The sequence below is a fragment of the Halichoerus grypus genome, chromosome 11, assembly GCF_964656455.1.
Source record: "Halichoerus grypus chromosome 11, mHalGry1.hap1.1, whole genome shotgun sequence".
In the NCBI taxonomy this organism is placed as follows: domain Eukaryota; kingdom Metazoa; phylum Chordata; class Mammalia; order Carnivora; family Phocidae; genus Halichoerus; species Halichoerus grypus.
Window position 1 is genome coordinate 101,324,672 of NC_135722.1, and position 26,294 is coordinate 101,350,965.

The window sequence follows — 26,294 nt, forward strand, 5'->3', positions numbered from 1 at the left end:
TTCCTAAATAATGGGATCAATAAAATTCCAGTTCATACTTTTCTCCTCAAAAAAAAAAAAAAAAATCTCTTTTCTCACTCAACTGTCTTTAAATAAAACACATTTGTCAGAAAATGAGATCTTCGTTTTGGGAAAATTCTTTCTGGTTCCAGAGAAGAACCATTCTTTACGGCCTGGGAATCCTGATTTGTAGAGGAGCGGTGATTGGTGTTGCGGTGGGGGAGGCCAGGGGAAAAGAAGCAAGAGAAATGAGCACCAACAATTGGAACTGACAAATTTGTGAGGGTTTCCTCTGAATTGCAAAAAGATATTTTGCTCACAAGCTTTGCCAGCTCCTGGGGGATTCAAAGCTTCGCTAAGTCATTGGACTGAAGCAAATTGCACACCTCCTGCCATAGTGCGTGAGTGAAATCTATCTGTAGGGTCCTGTGCGTGAATTCACCTCACCTCTCAGTGGTTTTGATGGTTATTTTGATGAGCTGCTGAAGGTATGCGGGATCCAGCAGGAAACTGTAAATGAGATATCTTCTCCCTGTGCGACAGATCTGTTTATACCCATTTCTTTATGAATGATGTCGTGTCACCTGCCGCCACAGGCTGCAATTTCTATGATTTGTCAACGTCAGTGTGACCAAAATGCTAACAACGATGCTGGAGGTGCAATTGCAGACTCATTGTGGGAGTGGAATATTCACTTTCATTACCACCAGAGCTGCGAAGCTAATGAGCATTTTAACTCCCTAACTAACTATTCACCCAAGAAGATGCCTAAAATGGCATCCGCTCTTCAGGCATGCAGGACTAAGGTAGGTGGCTGGCAGCAGGCATCATTTTTAGTGTTTTTGTGAACCGTGATTGTCAAAAAAATGTGCTGTGAATCTCTCTTCCTGAGATCGTTTCTTGCTGGTGTACCCCAGGGGAGAGGAATAAGGAGCACAAAGCAAAGCTGGTCTGGTGCTTTTCCTGTGAACTTCGCTCTGGGCAACTTCACTTTCACCTCGCTTGGGAGCTCCCAATTCAAGTCCCAGTTGGGGAAACACTGAAACGTGCATGTTTCAATACAGGAATATCTGAGACAGAGTTAAAACATAATTCTGGGAGATGAATGTGTTTTCTCTATACCCTCTGCTCATAAAGACTCAAATTCCCTTCTGCTATCTTTTCTAGGAAACAATCCATACGTCCCCTATGGATAAACATATTTTCCAGAACATATCAAAGCCTTTGGGTAAAAAGAGAAAGTTCTGGAATCTAGAACTAGGAACAACAGAGAAACAAGCAACGATAGGAAAAATAAGGAAATGAAAGTATGCTTAAATAAACCATAAGGGTAAAGCGTTCTTTGTTTAAAATGGGAAGAAATAATAAATTACATTTCTACTATGAATGCAAATTTGCCTGAGGAGAAAGATCAATTACAGGAGAGAGATTAAGGATTTAAGTGACCATTAATTAACAGTAAATTATGCCCCTTGAAAGCTAATGTGACATTCACACAAGCACTAAATGACTCACAGTTCAGTGATGTTTCAACAGACACTGATGGAAGCTATCCACAGACTCAGGAAAGATTCCTCGTTAGCACTGCCTCTATGGATGTTAATAATTGGCTCCAAATAATTCACTTGTAAGATTTCTGGAAAGTAGAGTGCTCGCTTCGGCAGCACATATACTAAGATTTCTGGAAAGTAGAATGTGTCAGGGACTGAGTTATGAAGCACTTTTAGGTGAAGAGAGATTAAAAAAAAAAAAGATAAGGATACAATAGAATTATTCCTTTGTTTCCCTTGCTTTAACGAATTCTATCTTAAAGAGTTCTGGGCACTCTGATGAAAAGAGCTGTTCTCGCTTTAGTGAGTATGTCATCTTTAGGATTATAAGAGTTATACATATATCTGAGAAGTTACAAGGAGATTGAGACTTAGGTGTGTGGTCTGTTGAATTCCCTGTATGTCAAGCACAGGGCTACGAGCATTTTATGTGAATTATCTCATTTGGTTTTTACAATAGCCTTACGAGACGGGTACTCTCCAGCCCCACGAGCAGTCCCTTTACTACGGGTGAGGGACTAGAGGCTTAGTGAGGTTAGGACCACCCAAAGTCCTACAGCTTACCAATGAAGAGGCTGGCATTTAAACACAATTGACTGATCTGGATCCAAAGCCCAAGCTCTTAATCATGACATTCCACTGACCTGGCTGCCTGAGACTATTAGGGACAGCAGCGAGTAGCCCTTCAAAAGAAGACTGATGTGTTACATGGTGTACATCACTGGGCAAAGACAGCCCATTGTTATTTTCTGTATATGTATGTTTGCAGGTCATAAATATCTTATATTTGCATTGCACCTTACAGTTTCACAATGCTATCTCATTTGATCTTCACGATATGCAAAATAAACATTTAACGTACAGGAGAACTGAATATCTAAGAGATTAATTGGCTTGTTCAAGGTCACACGGCTGGTGAGTAGCGCAGGAGGAACTAAACAGGTCTCCTAATCTGGGCCTCTTGCCCAGGACACCACCTTCAAGCAGCGGCCTCGAACTGGTGGTTGGCTTAGTGCTCTTGTATTTACAAATCATCTTGATATTAACCCAGCAAAAATTCCAAAGGGCAGATTTTTCTGCAACACGTGTCCCCAGCATGATTTATGGTCAAGCACTGATTACTAGGCACCATTAAAACACACTTTCTGTCACGTTTAGAACAAAAATCAAGCATAATACAAAACATTAGAAAGAGACATCATTAAGAAGAATTTCTTCCTTTTCCTTACCTTTATTTCTCTATTTTATCTTACTTAGCTTAATGTTCACAATTATTTTCTGCTAAGAAAGCCATTTGGCATTTAATGAAATTTCCTGTTTTCATTTTTATAATTAAGATATGCTTTTATCCTTTAAGTTCAACGTTCAGGATTTTCCTACTTTAATGATAAGTGGTTATTTTTCTTCTCCACCCAATAAAAAACCATTTCCAGCTGCTGGGCTACCAAATTCCTTCCTCATCTCTGTAATTGACTCACTCCACTTCCAGTTACACTTTAAAACATGTGAACTCCCAGATATGAGCTCAAGGAGACCCCTCAAGAAAGTGGGGTGTTGGGGGGAACACCAGCATAAACATATATTCTTGATCTGTGTGTGTGTTTTAAGAATCCATTGGATCCTAAGGCAAATGGCCCAATTCAGTGGAGTTAATACTCGTACCACAAAAGTTCAGTTCTAGAAATTCAGAAAAATATATTAATTTTTAAAGTATTTTAAGGGGAATTGTACACTCAAAACATGCAAGTTTCTAGTACGTGTCTCTAGAGATACATTCATTATCTATACAAACTTTGTACGGCGGGGGGGAAACCCCTGATACCAAAATGATATCCAGGTGCCCGTAGCCATGCTGTATCCAAGAGACTCCTTCTCTGGGCTACTGAAAGCTTATAACGAAGCCAAGACTATTTTGGATAATAAAAATCTGTTATTCAGACATAAAAGCAAATCTAAAAAAGAATGCCCCAAACTATCAGTGTAAAGCGCCACAAAGAGAGCTTGATTTCTAGAGAAGCAGAGATTTATCAAACAATTAGAACATTTCCGAGCGTATTTTCAGCTGTGTGTAAAAAGCCCCACTGTGTGACTCTGCTTGTATATATGTTTCTGTAATTGTAGGAGCAAAGACAGAACAAATCACTGGGCTCCACGTAGCTTTGCAGGACTGGCATTTTACAGAGGATAAATAAAAACGAACACTTGTAAGGACTTATACAGCACAAGGTAGAAAAATATTGTCTCTAGCTTCTAAGAGTTAACATTCAATGCCTAAAATAAAATCAATGAAAGGACCCACCTGAGGCAGCCACCAGGACGAAGGGCCACAGAGGAACCATGGCACCTGCCTGTGTCCCCAGGCACGGCCCAAGGGAAGATATGCAAGCTTGCCTATCGGATGGACTGCCACTCAGTTTTTCCTAAAGGGGCTCCTCTTCACTCCATTCTTCTCTCTTGGCCAGTGTATGCTGTCCTTCTGGTGCTATTTGTAAACACTAACCAGGACCAAAGACAATGGCAGCACCACATAAATGTTTTGGAATCGATACCACCGCGATACCCCTTAACTTCTCCATTTGGTTCTGCCCCAGGATCAGATCATGGCCAACATTTCAATTTCCCTGACAGGAGATGGCTAAGTGAATAATGTAATCTAAGAGGAGCCCCTAAGGAGAGGAAATTCCACACTAATATGATTTCCTTTACAGTCTTTACCTAAGGCAGTGCTCTTGCTGACATTCAGGACACTAATTTCATTAATAATTGAGATCTAAATAGCTGTTCTAAATCAGACTTAGGCAGCTACATCTTCGGCATTTGACAGTGGTTATTGGACTCTGGAATTACACAGAGCTAATGGAAACCTGGTATTGTCTAAGGAAGAACAACTGCTAACAATACAGTGGGAAAAGTGCTTTTTGTTTTTCCTAAGCCCCTTTAATTAAAAGAAACATTGATTTTTGATAAATGGGAGTGCTCCTTCAATTGTCACTGCGTACAATTCAGAAAGTAACTACGTATGAGAGGATGCTTCCAGGCTTATTGAAGATGAGAGTTACTAAAGTTTAACATCATTCGATGAGATTTTTCTTTCACCTTTTGATTGAGTACCCATCCACTCTTCACTATTAAGGAAAAAGAGGCACGATTCTATATAACTCTATCTGCCATTGGTAGACCCCTAGATGCTCTAGAAACAAAAACTAAATTCCATACCATTTCCAGCGTCTGTCTGCTTTTTACTGTAGAGGCACAGGATTGAGATGAGTTTCACAGAGCAAACTGATGGGGAAAAGTACATATCTGATCCCTCTTCTCCTAATTATTCAGCCCCTTTGTTTAGAATCTATGAAGCTCTCATCTTAATTTTCATCTACCTATAAAATGTAGCCTGATTGGTGTCCTACTGTTGGTGACAGGAGTTACAAATATGGAAATGGAGAAAACTAGGACAAGCCCTGTGGTGTTGAGTTGGTTTTGTAGGTATCAGTATGAACTCACGGTTCTCAATACATGTTGCTAAAAATGGAAATAAACACAGATGTAAATGTGTGTGCACATGTCCTTACAAACATACATCCCTGGGTCTGTCCACCAGTGGGTCTGGGGGGAGGGACACCCCAGTAGCAATGAGTATACCCAATACCCAGAGCTTAGTTTCTAAATAACATACCTACCTAAAAGGAAGAAATGGAGAAATGACCGATTTCAGGGATGGACAGGAGAAGTGTAAGAAAAGCCTAGAACATCTCGTTGCATCACAAAGTAAAGAAGTGCTAAAACGAACAATAGGGACATGGTCAAAGGACATAATCAGCCTGAAGGGTCTCCCACTTGCCAAATCTGGGAAAATTCCAGCAGCAAAATCAATAATGATGGTGAAGAATTATAACCCACTAAATAAAATACTAAGACACAAGTCCATGCTGATTTAAACAAATGAATGGAAAGAAGAGAAGGCTTTTCCTTAAGTTAGAATGCCAACTAATAAGGGCGCCTGGGTGGCTCAGTTGGTTAAGCGACTGCCTTCGGCTCAGGTCATGATCCCGGAGTCCCAGAATCGAGTCCTGCATCGGGCTCCCTGCTCAGCAGGGAGTCTGCTTCTCCCTCGGACGCTGCCCCCTCCCCTGCTCTCTCTCTCACTCTCTCTCAAATAAAATCTTTAAAAAAAAAAAAAAAAAGAATGCCAACTAATAAATGTAGAAGGAATGCTAGAATCTTCATAGTAATTATTCACTCAAGAAACATCAATGTCTGATAAAAACTAGTTGGTGAAAGTTTGATGAAAAACAGGACACTTACACAAGATACTCATTAATCACAATGATTAAAAAAAACACAACTTTCCATGGAGAAAATCTGGCAGACAGCACCTTAATCAAACAATGAAAATTAACATTACCAATCATGGGAGTTGTGTGCCATGAGATAGAAGGAACTGAGAAGAGACAGCTGCATTTCTGCTATCATCCTGCAAAAAATTCAAAACTTGAATCTATCCAGGAGGAAACACCAGATAACCTCGTACCGTGGGACATTCTACAAAATAGGCATATCATCTTCAAGAGTGTCAAGGTTATGAAAGTGAAGGAAAGACTGAGAAACTGTATCACACAAAAGCAGATTAAAGAGACATGACGACTCAGTGCAACGTGTGATTCTGGCTTGGATCCTGTTGTTACAAAGAACATCTTGGGGAGAATTCATAAGACTCAAACCGGGGCCTGTAGATTAGATGGTAATGATGTAGCAGTGCTAATTCCCTGATTTTGATGGAATTGAGATCATGTGAGGTTCTTGTTTGTAAGAATCACACGCTAAGTATTCACAGGTGACAGAGCATCATGTTGGTTTATTCTCAATTGGTGGTGGGGGGCTTCATTCTACTGTTCTTCCAGTCTTGCTGTGTATTTGAAAATATTTCAGAAAAAAATGTAATCTGGTAGAGGAAATTTGATACAAAGTTATGAAAAGTTTGAGAAATATCCTTTAGAGAGGGTGGCCAGATAAATGGGGCTTTATTAAGAGAGAAGATCACCAAGGATTGATGTGGCCACCAAGGTCCCAGGCCCGTCCATCGGGAGAAAGGCAAGCTACAGGGCAGCATATCCATGTACACTGCACTTTTTATGCGAAGGCAACGCGGAAGCTTGCCTTTATGCAAAGGTTTAATCGAGATGATGATCGACATTATATTCTTGCCACACATTTCAGTAAGCCATGGCTCTAAGTCAAACCTTCTGGGACATGCTTCCCCTCCCTTTTCTTCTCACTTCCTCATATACCCATCTGTTACTGGAAGGCCATTGCTAATGATGTGTAATACAGGTACGTTACGACCTTCATTAGCTAATTTAACAACAGTCTGGTGATCCTGCCCATTACTGGCTGATGAATTCTGCCAAGATGGGAAAGGTTTTGTGTGAGTGACTGGTCTTCAAAAGAGTTTATATCCAGATGCTTCCTGATCTTTCTTGATCGCCCTGCTCTGCATCACCAGGTGGCTCAGATATTTCTTTTTCCTACCTTACTGTCCTGTCTGGATGTAGTTTGTTCACTCAGTGCCTTTAGATTTGGTATCTCTTCCGTTCAACCTTTAATTTTTCATGACAACTGTCTGTTCTCCTTAATACAGTACTTTTTAACTCACATTGTTTCTTATAATCCATTACTCAAGGATCTCACCCCCACTACCCCACTCTCAGACAGCTCTTTAGGAAGGATGAATGTGAGATGAACCCCATTCAGGTCCTTCAAGCAGATCAGTGTATTAAAATAAAAAAAATGGAATTGTCAGGAGCTCAGCATTCAGGCTTCTTAAATATCAGCTGGGAAAAGAAAGACTTATTGATCTGAAGTTTGAATCTGCTGTTTCCTGAACACGGTTTAGGTCGGGCCTACAATTGAGTACCTAGAGATGTATTTCTTTCAGTAGCCCCCCTCTCCACATTCCCATGAGCCCTTGTACTTTGTTTCTCCATCATTTCCAAGTAAGATATGACACCTCTTAGCTGGACCAGTGTCTTTTAGAAGAAGGCGGGGGAGAGGGTTTATTATGCAAACATAATAAGGAAGTGTTTATTATGCAAACAGCGACTGAGTTATGTGTCCTTTAAGACTACTAAATAGTTTTTAATTACCGCTATATCAGTAAATCCCATAAATATGCAAATGCAATTAGTTCACAAAATAGACCTTAAATATCTTTATTCCTCTCCAACAAAGTTCTTTGAAGTTAATGGCTAACTCTCTTTGTTCACTCCCTTGGCAGTTGTGCTAAAATTGACAGGAATTTTGACAGATGTACATATTCGGGGGAAACCAGATTTTCTGAGCACATCTGGTCAGGCTGGAGGAGAAAAGTAGAAATGGATGCTCTAGCCAAAATCAAATATTTAATGAGTAGAGTCCCATATGAAATTTCTTTTACTCCATAGCATTATCCTCTGAAATAAATATCAAGGTAACGCCTGGGGCACCACTTCAAAGTCCAAAGCCACACTCAACATCTGATTTTCTTCTGGCTCAGAATTTCATTTTTAATCATAACGCACATTTTTTTCTGGCCCTTAGAAATGAATGAATGAATGAATAAACAGAGGAATCGAACCCCCCATGACTCTGGCCCTTCATGGCTATGTGACCTGGTTTTCACGGGAGTAAGTTTCCAGGCTTTTGAGTCTGACACATCTCGTTTTCCCTCCCCGCTCCATCACTTGCTAGATGGCTCATGGCCTTGGTCAAATTGCTTACCATTTCTAAGCGTTAGTTTTGACATCCGTATAACAGGCTCTGTTTAGTTTTCTATGGCAACATAACAAATTACCACGCACTTGGCAGCTTCAACCAAAACTCATTTATGAGCTCACGGTTCTGTAGGTCAGAAACCCAGGCACAGCTTGAATGGATTCTCTGCTCGGGGTCTCAGAAATCCTGCTTGTGTACTGGAGCTGGCTCTTAACTGCGGCAAAAAAGCCAACTGTGTGTTGACCTGCCCAACTCTGTGTTCAGCGACATCCGGTTAGTAGCGTGAAATCAGCCATGTTGGGAAGGTCTGCCACACTTAGAAATCAGCAAACGCTGCCCATCAGGAGGGCTCCTCCCACCAGCTGGCTACTGAACATCTGCTAGTGTGCCGTGGCTCACTCCCTGAGCCTCCAGGGCCTCATAGAGACCTCCTATATGATAGCATTTTTTCAAGTATATTATGACTTTTTTTTTTTAATTAAGACTATTTGTTTACTTCCCTATTTCTTCCAGAATCCTGTGAATTCCCTGAGGGTAGAGCACCGTGCCTTATTCATCTCTGTATCTCCAGGACAGAGCTTGGCACCTAGTTAGGACTCGTTAAATATGTGAGAAGGATGGAGGAAAGAGAGGGAGGGAAGAATTGACAAGTGGGCAGAAAAGAAGCTTGGTTTATGCAAGAAAGAGGACACCAAAAAGGACGAGCTTTTTCACAACCACACCCAATATGCTGTTCTTCCACCACCAACTCACAAAGGATGGGTGGGATCTTCAGAGCAAGACTGCTTTTATTTGGTTTCCTCCAGAACCAGCTAGCCAGCAGTGCAAAGGATAAATGTGGGGCACAGACACAGGTAGTTCATGCCTCTCTGATTCTCTCAGAGGCTGCCTCAAATTCAGGGGTCTCACAGTTACCTGGAGGGAGATGTGCCCCCAGAACTAGAGGAACATGGAATCCCAGGTTTGCTGCTTCTTTTCATGCCTCTGACTACATCAGCTCCAGGACACGGCTTCAACTGCAATGCAAGGCAGGTAGTCTGACTCATTGGTCCGTGCTGTCCAGGCCTTCCGCACAGGTGATGGGCCTTGAAGTCTTGCTGTGCCAGCTCTGGGAATCTTCCCTGATCTGTGGCTCAATGCAGGACACAGGACGTCTCCATGTAGGCCCATTTAGAACTCTTCTGTGGAGGGGCGCCTGGGTGGCTCAGTTGTTAAGCGTCTGCCTTCGGCTCAGGTCATGGTCCCAGGGTCTTGGGATCGAGCCCCGCATCGGGCTCCTTGCTCTGCGGGAAGCCTGCTTCTCCCTCTCCCACTCCCCCTGCTTGTGTTCCCTCTCTCGCTGTGTCTCTCGCTGTCAAATAAATAAATAAAATCTTTAAAAAAAAAAAAACAAAAAACAACTCTTCTGTGGAGAGGCCATGGTCAACCACAGCAGGTGGAAGATATTCTGGTTCGGGTCTAAGTTTCTGGATATTTCCAACGCTGCTATGGACTTAAGATGGGGCAAGGGCTTTGATCTGTTAGAGCTTGCTTTATTTATCCATTCATCTGCTCACTATGTGGGGAATTGTGGCAGACACTGGGTAATATAAGATAAGAAAGTTCAAGGAACTCGGAATAGAGGTGATAGATAAGACCCATTTAGAATGCAATGAGATGAACACTAGCTAGCCGGTGAGTGAACAGGTGACAATGGAAGCAAAAACAAGAGCCAGACTTGGGTCGGGTGAGGAGAGGTTTTTCACAAATGGCTTTTGTGTTGGGAAAAGACAGTCAATTAGGTGAGGGCAGGGAGAGCGGAGCTCTTCGCAGAAGGAACAGGGTATGAAAGGGCTGGATGGTACCTTCCTTTGTAAAACTGGGGAGCAGACAGGACCCAGGTTTCTACCTTGTTTTCTGACTTGCAATTCTAATTGCCCGAATAAATGCCTGTTGCTTTAAAAAATAAATAAAATAAAGTAAAATCAAATAAAATTAGGGAGACAATAATTCTAGACTCATGAGATGAGTGGATTAACAAACTCATGTTGCAAAGTGTTGAGGGGGGGAATAAAACAGAAAAGGGAAATATTGTGTAAGTCTGTATAAGTGCCATTATTATAAAGCTGTCTCCAAATGGCCTGTAGCAATTATTCTAAAATGCACAACAGCTGTATTTGTCCCCTTTCTGCCATTGCTGAAATTCACACTGTCATTGCTCCAGGCGGAAGGCTTGGCACTAATAATAGGCTGGCTGACTATGGCTGGAGTGTGACAGACCTCTAGTTAGAGCCCTTGAAGACTGAGAGAGGAGTGGGACAATGAAAAGCACAGTGGAAACCAAAGTAGATGTAGTCAGAGCGCCGCCTTGTGGCAGCCACTGCACCCACAGCCCGGGAGAACTCCAGCCGACTCCAGTGTGTTTTACTCCACCGTGCACGTTTCCAGGACTTCAGAGTCATGCCACGCCTCCATTCACTAGTCTTCCTTCTTTGCTCTAAACATTCCTCTTCAGGTTCCCCAACGCCACCCCGTCTAATCTATTTCTACTCTGCTTGCCACTGTCAGCAAATTCCTCCCTGCTTGCTTCGTTACTCTTGCTTCTCCAAACTCTTGGTCCCTAGGAGCTCCCGAGGTTCCCAGGGACTCAGTGACTCTTTAAGGGGTAGCTTCCCTACTTTCTTCCTAAGAGTGGAAATAAATAAAGCCTTGGTCCTTCCCTTCTGAAAAGTTATAAACAGTATTACTAAAAACCATATAGAATTTTAATGTTAGAAAGTTCCACCTTTTCTAGAATGTCATAAAGGTAGAACCATACAGTATGTAGCCTTTTCAGAACCAGACCTATGAATACAGAGAACAAATGGATGGGTGCCAGACGGGTGGGGGGTGGAGGGTTGGGCAAAACAGGTGACGGGGAGTGGGAGATACAGGCTTCCAGTTATGGAATGACTAGGTGACGGTATAAGGAATATAGCTAATGATGTTGTAATAGGGAGGTATCGGGACAGATGGTAGCCACATTTGTGGTGAACGTAACATAATGTATAAATTTCTTTGCATCATTATGTTGTACATGTGAAACTAATGTAACATTGTGTGTCAACTACACTCAAATAAAAAAATAAAATAAAACCATACATTTCCTCTAAGCACTGGGTTAGCGGCATTGCACAAATTTTGATATGTTGTATATTCATTACTTTTCTGGTTTTTTTAAGATTTTTAAAAAAAATTTTATTTATTTGAGAGAGAAAGAATGAGACAGAGAGAGCATGAGAGGGGGGAGGGTCAGAGGGAGAAGCAGACTCCCTGCCAAGCGGGGAGTCCGATGTGGGACTCGATCCCGGGACTCCAGGATCATGACCTGAGCTGAAGGCAGTCGCTTAACCAACTGAACCACCCAGGTGCCCTTTTTAAAAGATTTTATGTATTTATTTGTCAGAGAGATAGAACAAGCAGAGGGAGCGACAGGCAGAGGGAGAAGCAGGTTCCCCGCTGAGCAGGGAGCCCGACGTGGGGCTCGATCCCAGGACCCTGGGTCATGACCTGAGCCGAAGGCAGATGCTTAACTGACTGAGCCACCCAGGCGTCCCATCATTACTTTTCTGCTTTAAATACTTCCTAATTTCTCTTGTGATTTTTTTTGCCCCATAGATTATTTAGAAGTTGTTTATTTTAAAATTTGGGATGTTTTTATAGATACTGTATAGATCTTCCTCGACTTATGATAAGGTTATATCATAACTTGAAAATACAATTAAGTGGAAAATGCATGTAATACACCTAACCTCCCAAACATCATAGCTTCACCTAGCTGATCTTAGATGTGCTCAGAGTACTTATATTAGCCTACGGTAGGAGAAAATCATCTAACACAAAGCCTGGTTTATACTAAAGTATTTAATATTTCATATAATTTATTGAATACTATACTGAAAGTGAAAACCAGAATGGTCGTATGGGTACAAAGTGATTGTAAGTGGATCAGTTGTTGACCCTTGTGATCTAACTGGGGCTTACTGCTGCTGCCCAGCATCATGAGAGAGAATCATACTGCATAGCACTAGCCCAGGAAAAGATAAAAATTCAAAGTATAGTTTCTAATGAATGTGTATCATTTTCATACCATCATAAGGTTGAAAAATCATAAGTGGAATCATAAAAAGTTGGGGACCATATGGATTTTTCTTGATTTTTAATTTTGTTATGGTCAAGGAACATATTCTATGATTTCGATAATTTTATTTTGAGCGAGAGGTGTTTTATGGGTTGGCATATGATTCATTGCAAAAGCACCACGTATACTTGAAAGGAATATGTATTCTGCTATTCTTAGTTGTAACATTCTGTATCAGTAGATCAAGGTGGTCGATCGTGCTGTTCAGATTATATTTTCATTGTTTTTTGCTGCCCCTTGATGGACCACTTCCTGTGGGATGTTAAAATCTCCTACTACTATTGTGGAATTGTGTTTCTTCTTTTTATTCTTTCAATTTTTGCTTCATGTATTTTTGAAGCTCTGTTATTAGGCACATACACATTTATGATTATTATGTCTTCTTGATGAATCAATGCTTTTGCCGTTATAAATGACCCTCTTTGTTTCTGATAGTACTCTTTTTCACTGGCCTATTTTGTCTGATACTAATACCGCTGGATGCCACTCCAGCCTTTCTGTGTTAACTGTTTACACAGTGTCTTTGTTTGGACTGCAATAACAGAATACCATAGACTGGGTGGTTTATAAACAACAGAAACTTATTTCTCACAGTTCTAGAGGCTGGAAGTCTAAGATCAGGGTGCCAGCACGGTCAAGTTCTGGTGAGGGATCTCTTCTGGGTTGCAGACTGCCGACTTCTTTTATCTTCACATAATGGAAAGAGGACTAGGAAGCTCTCTGGGGTCTCTTATAGGGCACTAATTCCATCAGGAGGGCTCCACCCTCATGACCTAATCACCCCCAGAAGGTCTCACCTCCTCATACCATCACATTGGGAGGTTAAGATTTCAATGTATGAGTTTGGGGGGGACAGAAACATTCAGTCCACAGCACATGGTATATCTTCTCCTTCAGCCTACATGTGTCTTTATATTTAAAGTGCATCTCTTGCATACAGCATACTTGGGTCTTCCTTTTAATTCTGTTTTGTTAATTTCTGCTTTTTAATTGGAATATTTGATCCACTAATATTTAAAGTAGTTTTTGATAGGGTTGGATTTAAATCTCCCATTTTATTGTTTGTTTTCTATATTCTCCTGTTTTTTTATTCCTCCTTTTCTGCCTACTTTTTTTTTTTTTTAAAGATTTATTTATTTATTTGAAACAGAGAGAAGACATCACAAGTAGGTAGAGTAGCAGGCAGAGGGAGAGGGAGAAGCAGGCTCCCCGCCAAGCAGGGAGCCTGATGTGGGGCTCGATCCCAGGACCCTGGGATCATGACCTGAGCTGAAGGCAGACAATTAACGACTGAGCCACCCAGGTGCCCCTCTGCCTACTTTTGGATTTTTTGATTTTTATTATCCATGAAAGATTACCTATTAGCATTTTAGCTATACTTTTTGCACAATTTACTTAGTGGTTATGCTAGGAATTAAAATAAACATTCTTAACTCCTCACGGTCTACTTTTAGAGTTACTATTGTACTTTCCCATAAAATGTAGTAATTCTGCAATCATTTGGTTCCATTTAATAGCCCTGCCATTATTTATGCTTGTTGTCAGATGCATTACATCTAAATAGACACACACCATAAGACAATGTTATAGTTTTCCCCTTATACAATGTGTACCCTACTATGAAGCCAATTCAATGACTTTATAATTTCAGATACTGAATGCTTACTTTTGAAATTTTTTCATTTTGTTCTTGTTTATATTTTATAACTATCTGTTGAGGTTTTACTGTTTTCTCATTTATTATGAGTATGTTTTCCTTTACTCCACAGAGTATAGCTATCATAGATACTTTAATATTCTTGTCTGATTAATTCTAACATCTTGATCTGGCCTCTCTGTCTCTTCCCTTGATAATGGGTCATATTTTCCTGGTTCTTTATATATCAGAGTAATTTTGGATTATATCCTGCATATTATGTTTTACTGAGACTCTGAATTCTGTTATGTCTAAAGGGTAGAGAGGGTGTGTGTGTGTGTGTGTGTGTGTGTGTGTGTAAAATCTTCCTCCAATGAATGTTGATGTTTTTGTGCTTGAGAAGTGAATTAATTTGGTGAGACTCAAACTGAGAACAGTCTTTTTTGGATGTAGGCAACAGCTCAGAGCTCATCTGATTTCTTTTGTCCTTTTTGAGGTGCTTTGTGTCTATAGTAGAAGGGTCAGCCAGAGACTTGGGTAGAATCTGCACAAAAACCTAGGGATCCTTTTCTCTACCTCTCTCCTTTTCACAATTCCCTCCTTGCTTTTGGGTGAATGTATTTGTCCTAACCTCTAGTTTGGTTTCTCAGGCCAGAAGCCTGCTTGATTTTCTATCAGCACTTCCACCACCTCCTGTCATGCTGTGACTATGGCCTGTTGCCTGAGTAAAGCTGCAAAACTGGGGCACACACCCCTTGTCAGACCTTTCTTCTGTGTTCTGACTTTTTTTTTTTTTTTAAGATTTATTTACTTTAGAGAAAGAGAGAGCGTGCGAGCGTTGGGGGGATGGGGCAGAGGGAGAGGAAGAGAGAGAGACTCTTCAGCAGGCTCCCTTCGGAGTGCAGAGCCCAACACGGGGCTTGATTTCAAGACCCTGAGGTCATGACCTGAGCTGAAATCAAGAGTTGGACACTCAACCAACTGAGCCATCCAGGGGCCCTTAGTGTTTGTTTTATTTTTTTAAGTAGGCTCCATGCCCAGCATGGAGCCCAATGCAAGGCCCGAAACTAGGACCCCAAAATCAAGACCTGAGCTTAGATCAAGAGTCAGACGCTGGGGCGCCTGGGTGGCTCAGTCATTAAGCGTCTGCCTTCGGCTCAGGTCATGGTCCCAGGGTCCTGGGATCGAGCCCCACATTGGGCTCCCTGCTCCGCGGGAAGCCTGCTTCTCCCTCTCCCTCTCCCCCTGCTTGTGTTCCAGCTCTCATTGTGTCTCTCTCTATCAAATAACTAAACAAAATCTTAAAAAAAAAAAAAAAGACGCTTAACTGACTGAGCCACCCAGGTGCCCCCAGATTTTTCGTTTTTATGATAACCGACACAGAGATTCCTAACTAATGTATGTACATGGGTGAAAAAGCCAAAAGTTATGTCATAGCTTTTCTAGTATGGTTAAATACTGAGAATGAATTCCTAGCCAAGAAAAGAAACAAAAATGTCACTTCTGTTAAATTTTGGTTTCAAGAAGCCTCCCCCCAGGAATCTTTAGAATCTGTTCTGAACGTGTAGGCTTACTCGGTAATGTCACAGAGTGATAGAAAAGGGGCTCTTTATCCTATCCAGTTTGAGCAATGCAGATTTAGTTTTTGTAAAAATCAAAACCTATTTAAGTGTCACTTCATAATGTTGAAAATATTTTCATCATGTTCTCCCAATGAGCTTATAACCAGATCATGGACCTACTCACCATGATCAAGTCAGTGTTGGTTTTGCCATTGTCCCATTCTCTTTGTCTTGCCAATGAAATGATGAGATTTAACATACAACAATAATTATTGGGATCACTTCTTATCTTTTCATGAGGTAGGAATAAAAGTTGAGAATCCTCTACTTCAAATAACACGACTAATAATTTTAAGCTAAGTACTTTTCTAAATCTTTTTTACTCCTTGGTACTAGAGCACTTGGTTTTGCATGGACAGACCAACTCTCTGAACGGCCTGCTCGGGGAACGCAATACTTACCTATACTCCTTAAAGCAACTGACACCCCCTCTATAGGGTTGTAGCTCCTCACAAAAATGGCTGAAGAGTCCAGATGATCTATTCAGCACCCTGTTCCTTTGGTTTTAAGTTTCTTTTTACTCTGGAGAAGTAGAGGAGACAATAAATACTGCAACAAACGACTGTTTCAGAATTTTAAAGTTCTTACCTTCAACATCCCAGGTCCGAAACTCTAAACTCTTTTCTCCCAAGGGGATGGAAAACCCCCATTCAACTTCTGCCCCTCTGGCAGAGACCATCAAAGATTTTCCCTCCTTTTAACTCTACATTGTCTCCAATTCTCCAGGGATGGCTCTCAGGCACCTGTAGGCCTTAAAGGCCATAGAAGTTGGCTTACAAAACTGAAAAAGCTACAGTCCTTTAAGGGCATGGGACTCAAGGCAGTGATCCCATGCACTTTCAGTGGGGTGCCCTCTATTCCCCCTGGCTGTGTTCTTTAGAAACAGATTAACCGATTCTTGTTAATGAGGCATACTTATCAGACTTGGCTAGAGATTTGCATTTTAGCTATACCTCAAAGACTTTGGTGGGATTCTCTAGGAATTGCTTACACTCAAGATAAACTCCGTAAGTAAAGTGACCATACAATTTATCATCCAAACCTAGAAGTTTGAGAAAGGGGAAGCTACTAATAATCGTGCTGGGAAAACAGGGGTAAACTGTAAGTGACCCAGGCAAACTGGGACCTGTGTTACTCCACCTATAACTAGTCTTTGATAGAGCGCCAAGACTCCCATTGTCTTACTCAGCTTCCTCTGTCTTTGTCAACACTGTTCAAATGGCACCTCCTCAGAGAAATCTTTACGGGCTGTTTCTTCTAGTTATTCATCCAGAATCTTATTTTTTTACCTCGGCCTATAGAGAGAAAGCTAGACCGCTTAGCTTAGACTCATGGCTCTGTCTTTATTAGTAGAAAAATCTTGGGCAAAGTATTTAACCTTTCTGTAGTGGTTTCCTCATTTGTAAACGAGGTATTAATAATAATAGCACTTACTTCATAGGGTATTGTGAGGATGAGTTCATAAATGCAAAGCTCTCAGAACACCACCTAGCCTATAAATGCTCAGTAAAGTTATTACTTCCTCTAAAAATGTTCTTTTCTTCCAGAGTTAAGTATCAGATCAGTAAAAACATTTGCATTTCTGAAGGCAAGTTTGTATTAGCTACTCTTGCCTCATCTATTTTTTCAAATTCTGATATTTTGAGAACATTTTTTCGCTTCAGTGGTGTCTTGGGTGAAAAATTAAGTCACCTTAAGTTCCAATTTATGCTCCAGTACTTACTGCATTATACAAGTTTCTATTTGCTTTTCCTGGGTAGCTTTCTGGCTTTTATCTTAAAGCATATTTCTGGTTTCTGTAGGAGGCCCCAACTTTGACACAGAAGTCTTTCCCCAAATCTAGAAGCTAAAAGGGAAAATGTTTTATAAAATGACTTTCTAACTCATTGGGCATCACCTAAAATCTGGATTTTTGGCACAATTTGCATAAAATGAAATGGTAATATTTTTCATTTATCTTGAAGATAGTCAAATTATAATTTCTACTTATTAGGACAGAATGTTAAATCTCTGCCTCATGTATCACCCAGCATAAAAGAGTAATCTTTGTAAACTACGGAGACTTGTGTTTTTCTGTATTTTTGGAGGGCACAGAAACATTATTAGAGTGAAGATTGTATGCTTTTGATCTTAATTTTAGAATAATGTTCTTTCAATGTTTTATTAAGTAGTTAATAAAATGTATGTAAAATGATATGATGAACCCTCATATATCTACCACTTGATTTATGAAAATAGAGCATTACCAATATCTGTAAATTCCCCTATATGTCCCTTCTCCTCCCTTCCCTTCCCCTTCCTTTCCCTCAGAGCTTCTAGTCCAGATTTTGTGTTTATAACATTCAAGCTCTTATTAGTAGTTTAACCATGTGTTTATCTTCCTAGACAATATATTATTTGACAATTTTTGTAATTTGTACAAATGGAATCATATTGTATGCCATCTTCTGTGATGTGTTGTTTACCCTACAACACTATGTTCCTGAGATTCATCCATGATATTGCATGGCTGTAATTCATTCATTTTAACTGCCGTATACATTTCCATTGAATGACGACACAAAAAGTTGATTAGTTTTACTGTTGATATATTTAGGTTGATTCCCATTTCATCTGCTATTAAAAGTGTTACAAACATTTCTGTACGTATGTCCTGGTAACAACGTTTAAGAACTTTTCTAGGATATTACTTAGGAAGTGCTGGCTGTGAGGCAGGCACGACTTCAGACTTTAGTACTTGATGTCAAACTGTTTTCCAAAGTGGTTGTGCTAATTTACACTACCAAACAGCATATAGGTGTTCTCCCGTTGCTCCATGTTCTTGCCAACACTTGTTATTGTGGTATCTTAAAATTTTTGTCAATTGTATGCATAACATGGCATCTTTGTGGTTTTCATTCCTGTGTTCCTGATTATCGGTGAGTTTAGAATCTTTTCATATGCTTGGGTTTCCTTCTCTGTGAAGTACCTTTGGCTCTTTCTTCAATTGTACTGTCTCTTTCGTAAGGGTTTTTCACCTAGTTTAGATAGGTGGTTCTCAACTGGAAGAGAATTTGCTATTTAAGAAACATTTAGCAATGTCTGGAGACATTTTTGATGGTTATGGGTGGGTAGCGGAGAGCTACTGGCATCTAGTAGTGAGAGGCCAGAAATGATGCTAAACATCCTACAATGTGCAGGACAGCCCCCAAAACAAGGAAGTATCTGCCCCAGTATGGTACCAGTGCCAAAGTATGGAAATTTTGTTCTAGATACTAAAATGTTATCAGTTACACATATGTGTTGCAAATATTTTCTCCCAGTTTGTGGATATTTTCTTTTTTTTTTTATGGCACCTTTTGATAAAGAGAAATTCTTTTTTTTTTTTTTTAAGATTTTATTTATTTGACAGAGAGAGACACAGCGAGAGAGGGAACACAAGCAGGGGGAGTGGCAGAGGGAGAAGCAGGCTTCGCGCAGAGCAGGGAGCCCAATGTGAGGCTCGATCCCAGGACCCTGGGACCATGACCTGAACTGAAGGCAGACGCTTAATGACTGAGCCACCCAGGCGCCCCGATGAAGAGAAATTCTTAATTTTAACATAATTGAAGTTATCGATCTTGTCTTCTATGGACTGTACTTTTTGCATCTGATTTAAGAAAGTACCCTTGACCTCAAAATATATTCTCCAATTGAGTGTTCTAAAATTTTTCAATTTTGATTTTTACATTCAAGTCTTTAATCCACCTAAAACTGATTTCTATTTATGATGTAAGAGTCCAAAATTAATTTTTTATATGGAAAACTAGCTGTCTGAGCACCATTTGTTAAAAATCTGTCCTATGCCCACTGGTCTACAATGCTGTCAAAAATCAAGTTTGAAGAAATGGGCTTATTTCTGGTTCTCTATTTTATTATCACCTTTCAATCTGGAGGCTAAAGTTATTTTCACCTTCTTATAAAAGGAAAACTGACTCCCACGAGTTAAAGGTTTTTATGAATTCTGAAGAAAACAGATTTTAAGAGGGTTTGTTGTTGTTGTTTTAGTGTTTGTTTATATTTTCCAGAGAAACAAAAAGAACAGGACGGGAGGTTGTTATTTTGAATACCAAGGCCAAATACCTCTGAAATGGAAATGAACTCACTCACTTTAGTGAAAGTTGTTTTGCTTCTCCACAAACTACATTTGCCTACAGTATACATTTCAGGAAGGCTAGAAATGCATTTACTTTTCAAGTAGCCAAAGGTAACCTTTTCTGAAACACTTTATTAACACCTATAATTTAACCTTGTATATCATCTAATTCCTTAATCTAGGGGTTATAACAGAAATATCCATATTCTTTTTTTTTTTTTTTTAAAGATTTTATTTATTTATTTGACACAGAGAGAGAGGGAACACAAGCAGGGGGAGTGGGAGAGGGAGAAGCAGGCGTCCCGCCGAGCAGGGAGCCCGATGCGGGGCTCGATCCCAGGACCCTGGGATCATGACCTGAGCCGAAGGCAGTCGCCTAACCGACTGAGCCACCCAGGCGCCCCAGAAATATCCATATTCTTTCCTAAATAGTGAGAAAGGCCATTTTCCTACTGCTAAGAAGCTGGCCCTTACATAAGGACATTTCTGACTCCATCATTCCTGGAAGGAATCCATAGCTCAAAGAACAGTCATACCTGTCCATCAGCCTCAGCCTTCAGCTTTCAGATCCAGTTCCTCCAAAGCCAGTGGCAAGCACTAGTTACAGAGTGAGGCAGAGAATAGAAGTATACATATCCTTCTTTGCCCTTTATTCTCTTCCTAACGCTTCCTCTTCATTGTCATTTATCCCACACGAGCTCCACACAAGTATTCAATAACACTGAAATGGGATCAGTTTGCTATAATACAAACTATATTTCGGGTGGGAGTAAATCAGAAGCAAAAATATAAATTCATTGACTCAGAAAAAGAAACAGCATGGGGACAAATTTCCAGAAAAAGAAAAAAAAATTCAATTTCTTCATCAGGAAAATACTCTGAAAACTATTCCCTTTTTAAATATGTCAATTACTTGCTATTGTTCCTTATTAATATTATTTATTTTCCTGAACACTCTTGAAATGATTATCAGCTAATAATGTAATTATTCTGGAACCTTCATGTATGGGTTTTAAGGAGGAATAAGAAGGGATTTTCTTTGGCGACAGCACATGTTCCATGATGTCCACTTTTGATATTTGATCACCCTGAAACTTGCCAACTGATGGCCAAGCACTGACGTAGATTGGTCATGAAATACTCTGGTTGGACAGGGTGTTTCTAGCTGATTACCATGTCCAAGATCAGGTGGTAGTTAAACCCAAGGAGGCTAAGAGGATTTATGAGATCTAGAGCCCTCAAACTGATTTTATCAAATCTATTAGATCTGGAGTTCTGTTTAGAATCACATAGCAGAAAGACGCTTAATCAAAATTCAGGTGCCTATATTTATCAAATGGCCTGTATATATCTGTTGCAGAAATACGGGTATAAGTGGTCTCTGGTGGCCTTTTAAGGAAATTTTCACGAGTAAGTTACAGGTTTCCACCCCATTTACTCACATTAAATAAGCACTTTCCTAAAATGAATGTGCAAAGACAAACACGAGTTTCCTGAGACACGGTAAGGACACACAGAAATAGAACTTTCTAGTAATTTAGAAGTATGCAATGCTGTAAGTTAGCCAGACTGAGAAATCAACTTGTTTTGCAATGACCCCTGAATTGAGGCCATGAGCACAGCTTTTGATTACTCATGAAAAAAAAAAAAAGACCAAGACATAAACATAAAAGTCCAGCAACCATCAGACACACACACAGTCAACCTGTTGAACGTGGAAGATTCTGATCACTCTGCCGGTTTACCTGCCAGGAAAAGGGGCACGACTGTGTCTCCAGGTAGGAAAGAAGTAGCAGGAGTCACGGCCCAGGCTCCGGAGAGCAGCCACGTCTCCTCCCAGGGGAGCTGCCCCTGCGCTCTACCTGTTTCCTCGAGCCACAGCTGTGCTCACATGCAGACTAGAAAGCCCTGCAGGTGAAACATCACGATCACACGGACAACAATGCCAGGAGCACAGGAAAGGCCACCCTCCAGATCAAATTCACACCCAAGGTGCTGCCAGGGACCCTGGACCGGGAAAATGGTATAACCCTACCCCTAAAAGAGGCTCCTCCGCACCCGGCCTCCACATACACTGGGGACAAAGGGTGCCGACTGGATTGTCGTCGTGATACATGTGAATTAATGGGAAACATTTAAAATCTCCACCAAATTGTTGAAAATACAATTTCAGGTGTGGTGGGGGGGGGGGTCATCTTAGCTCTTAACATGCCGTCATAGCATCTGGCTCAAACTTAACGAAATAGGACAGAACTGTGGTTGGAACTGCAGAAAACCGCAAATGGGACAACTCGGCAATTGTTGCTCCCCGTGCCCGGCGGTGTTCGGGTACCACGCTGGGCATCCCCGCTTAGAAGGTCTGGTCCGTCTGGTTAAAGACCGCAGCGCTCAGCCTCCGCCTGTCCTTGAGGACGACAGGAGTCCTTCCTGTCGCCGGCCTTCCAAGCGGCTGCGCGGCCAGGTGGGAAAGCTTCCAGGGCGCGGTCCCCAGACAGGTTCCCAGGTGGAGAGCAGTTTTAGCTCCTCTGCGGGCAGGCTTGAGGCGACAGCGAGTCCTACAGATGAGGGCAGGGCGCCGACAAGCGGACTTGAGAGCGCAGCTTCCGCGCTTTCCAGGACCATTTCCTGGGCGCCAAGAGCTCGGAACGCAAACGTCCCGGGGCGGCGCCACTGACCGTTAGCCGCGGGCGGGGCCTGGCGTCACGTGACCCGCGCGGGTTCAGAGCCCGGCGTGCGCGGGAGCACGCAGAACCTCTCGGCCCTCGGCCGCGCGCCTTGCGTGCGCCCGCAGGCCGGGGGCGGGGCGCGTGGGCTGAGCCTCCGGCGCGCTCTGGGGCGGAGGCGGGGCCCGAACGGGGCGGAGGGCGGGGCGGGGCCTCCTCCTCCTCCTCCTTTTTCTCCTCCTCCGCCTCCACCTTCTCCTCCCTCTGCGAGGCTGGGCTGGCGGCGGCGGCGGGAGCCGGATGACCCGCGGAGGGGCGCCTCGGCCATGACTGCGGAGCTGCAGCAGGACGACGCGGCTGGAGCAGCCGACCGACACGGCTCGGTGGGCCTCGCGGCGGCGAGCGGGGGCCGGGGGTGGCTCGGGGTCCCGGGAGGGGAGGGGGCTGCGGGGCGCGGGCCGGAGCGGCGCGGGGCCCGGGCGGGCCTGCGGGGCTGCGGGGCTGCGGGGCGCGGGGCGGGAGGGGGCTGCGGAGGGCGCTGGGGCTGGCTGGGCGGGGGCGAGGGCGGTGCGCCCGGGAGGGGGCTGAGGTCTTCGCAAGGCTCGGATCCCGGGCGAGCTGAAGTTGGGGGGAGGAGGTATTTTGGAGAGCCAGCTATAAAGGGCAGGACGTGGGGTGGTGTGCATCAGGGATCTTTAGGGGGAGCGCTCTTGGGCCCTGACCTGGGTGAGAAACTTCCAAAGAGGGCAGCTTAGGTGGGTTTTGTGGTTTTTAGTTTTAAGTCCCTTTTATGGCAGTACTATTTTAAAGTGTCTAAAGCAGACCGAACTTACCTGACTTAAAGCCGGGATTGATCAACACCTTGTGAAAGACCAGGGGTCCTGTTTACCACTCCCTACCTTCCCTTACCCCAGCACCCCCGCTTTTTTCCTTTTCTTTCTTTCTTTTTTAAATAAACTGCGAGCAGCCTGCCCGGTGCATTCATCAGTAGATTTTTAAGGAGGGAGGAGGAACAGCGCGATGAATAGAAGGTATTCTCATAAATGCTTTCCTGTTTCTATTATCTAAGAAGATTGAAATCAATACAAGGATTTCTGGGCTAAGTTGGTGAGAGTGAAACACTGGTTTGGGAGAAAATCAAAAGGCTGATAATGCCGTGTGTAGAAACTTGGTAAGTGGGCAATTTGAGAATGTCTTCTAATGTTACTTTGGAAAGTTATAACTTAACACCACCTCCTCACCCCTCAACTGCCGTGCTTTTTCGAGACCGAATGGGAGACCTGTGCCAAGTATTACAGTGAGAGTCTGGAAATGAGGAATTTCATTAAAATATTTATCATGCAAAGCTGTCAGATACCTCCACGTGGGAAACCTTTTGTGCCTGTTTATTCTTTTCCTGCTCACAGGAGACCCGTGGTGTATAGTGAACACATTTCCTTTTTAATCTCCTCCAGGTCCTGGGCTCCAAAATGAAAGTAACATGGATGGTACTTCACGTGCTGCCGATTTCTAATGGAGATGCTATTGTTAGGTGTTCACAAATACCTATTGGAATCTGAGTCAGGATTTTCTCTGGTTTCATGGTCATTTCTATTTGTTTTTAGGACAGTGACTTCAAAACAGGTGGGAAAAATCCGAGTTTTGAGATAGTTGTGTTGATTTAGAGAAGAGGCTATTTTAAGGGAGAGTAGGTCATATTTAAATTTGTTCGGGGACCATGTGCCTGTTCATCAACAGCATCTTGGTTTACCTCTGCCACAGTTTGAGTAGTGACCACTCTCTCAGCACTCAGAGGGTTTGTATGTGAGGTGTTTGATGAGCGCTTGTATGTAAGTCATAGCTATTTTGGGAAAACTTGGAACTCGGGTTGGCTGTGGCTGGCTGGAGTACCCTGACTCCTGGCCACCTGCAGAGTGATGACATTCACTGTTCTTCCCAGTGATTCGCCCCATACAAACAGCCGATAAGCTTGGAATGCTTGATAATGTTTGCCCCTTTTGTTTTTGCTAATGAAAATGCTTGATATTAGGCTAGGTTGAAGGAATCTTATCTAGGGAAAGTACCTTTCACATCACAGAGGAAAGATTTTAATAACTTCCTCATCTTGATGAGTTTCATGGTAGAATGGACTCTATTCATATTCTCTGAAGCACTCTGCGTTTCCCTTAAAGGGTCTTTAATTGTTCTGCTTGAGAAGAGCTATCCTCCCCTGACACTCAGAAGCTATTTAAAACCTAGAATGCTGCCCTTCCCTTATGGGTCAGTTGTGCACGGGACAGACAGAACCCTTTATAGCCTCCCAAGAATTTTAGTGAGAAAAATGCAGCACCCTTGGAATATGTTCTCAGGATGTCCTAGAGTCTGAAAGAAGGTACTTTGTGATATCGCTAAACACCCCAGACTGCAGACAGATAATTCGAACATCTACAGAGATTCTTACAGACAGGTTTCTGTGTTTTAATCAGCTCTTGACTTAGATAAAAACCAGCAGCAACATTTACTGTTACTGTAGGATAAACAACTTGAAGTCAGGTTGGTTCTTACAAACCTGTCATCCTTGGCAGCTGCCTGAGGATTCATCACATGTTCCTGACGCTAACTGGAGCCCTGTGAGAACCTGCCAGTTTCAGTGAAAATTTAATGTCCTTTTTGCTTTCTCTTGATTTATTGGCTTTTCATTCGCGTTTACCTTGTCTCGTTAGTTGTGATTTTTGGAACATCAGCCAGTCAGTGCTTGGTTGGCTCTCACAACTTTAATGCCTCTTCAGCTGCAAACAGTTTCTGCTCACACAATGAGTACAATATTTGTAAAAAGCAGTGACAACGCCTCGCCAGGCAAGATCTTTCCATGTGTTATATTTCATCGAAGAAATGTAAGCAGGAGCCAAGTGAAGCAGATGTTTTTTTAAGGAAAATAATGATGCTGGTAATAGTAGGAGCTAACGTTAATTGAGCATGTAGTATATGTCAGACCCTGTGCTCAGAACTTAACCCATATTATCTCAGGACCTACGACAACTCCATGACATTTTCATATAGGAAGGCTTATATTTGCTAAACAATTTGCCCAAGATCACCCACCTAGTAAATGGTACAGCCAGGATTGAACCCAAGCTATTCCGAGTCCAAGAGCCCAAGATGGCCTTGATCCTGCTTCTTAGGCAATGGACTCATTGTCTTAGGTCAGAACCTTTCTTTGACCCCCCAGAACTCTCCTGATGTTTTAAGCTCAATCCTCCCTGCATTCTTTCTAAATACATAGTTTCTTTTCTGCTCGGCTGAGCCTGCTGCAATCAACAGAGATGGGGTGGTTTTTGTTTTTGTAAGGAGATGTCTTATGTTTTTTTCCTTTTGTTTTTCCTCCTCATTATCTCTTTTCTCTTGGTGTAAGAGGTACCACCCTTCCCTTCTTCCTTTATTTCTTAGAGATGACTCTAGATCCGTGGTGTCTGGAGAGCTTTTGGATCGTGATTGCTGGAGGAGGATGCACTGGCCTCAGTGGGTGGAAGCCAGGAATGCTGCTGAACCTTCTGTGATGTACAGGATAGGCCCCCAAAACAGTTATCTGGCCCCGAATGTCAATAGTGCTGAGCTCGAGAAACCCTGAGCTAAGTGATGTCTCTCTTCGCTCTTCTCATTTATCTCACATTTCCTTTATTCTGGCCTAAGCCCCAGACACCTTCATTGTCTTCTGTTCTCTTGAGACTCAAAATGTGGTCCATGGACCAGCAGCATCTGCATCACCCAGGAGCTTGTTGGAAATGGAGAGATTTGGGTGTGCTAGGGCCAGCTTGTACTGCCTT

At 42.3% G+C, this 26,294-nt stretch overlaps 2 protein-coding genes across 8 annotated transcripts in view; one reads left to right on the forward strand and one right to left on the reverse strand.

Moving 5' to 3' along the window:
* Positions 1-22,528, reverse strand: part of HTR3B (5-hydroxytryptamine receptor 3B) — a 51,963-nt gene extending 29,435 nt beyond the window's left edge. For 2 of the 4 annotated variants that reach the window (XM_078058973.1, XM_078058972.1), the window contains exons 1-3: positions 21,864-22,528; positions 21,574-21,736; positions 16,116-16,236 (exon numbers count right to left, since the gene is read on the reverse strand). The gene's annotated coding sequence lies outside the window, so the exon portion shown is untranslated. Of the gene's footprint in view, positions 1-16,115; positions 16,237-20,060; positions 20,550-21,573; positions 21,737-21,863 lie in introns of those variants that run through there. The other 2 variants (XR_013442611.1, XM_078058974.1) reach the window with 2 other exon arrangements.
* A 224-nt stretch (positions 22,529-22,752) lies between these two features.
* USP28 (ubiquitin specific peptidase 28) overlaps positions 22,753-26,294 on the forward strand; it is a 56,754-nt gene continuing 53,212 nt past the window's right edge. For all 4 annotated transcript variants that reach the window (XM_036088162.2, XM_036088167.2, XM_036088164.2 and 1 more), the window contains exon 1: positions 22,753-22,874. In XM_036088162.2, coding sequence (XP_035944055.2) covers positions 22,818-22,874 — 57 coding nt within the window. In that variant the 5' untranslated portion in view covers positions 22,753-22,817. The remainder of the gene's footprint in view (positions 22,875-26,294) is intronic.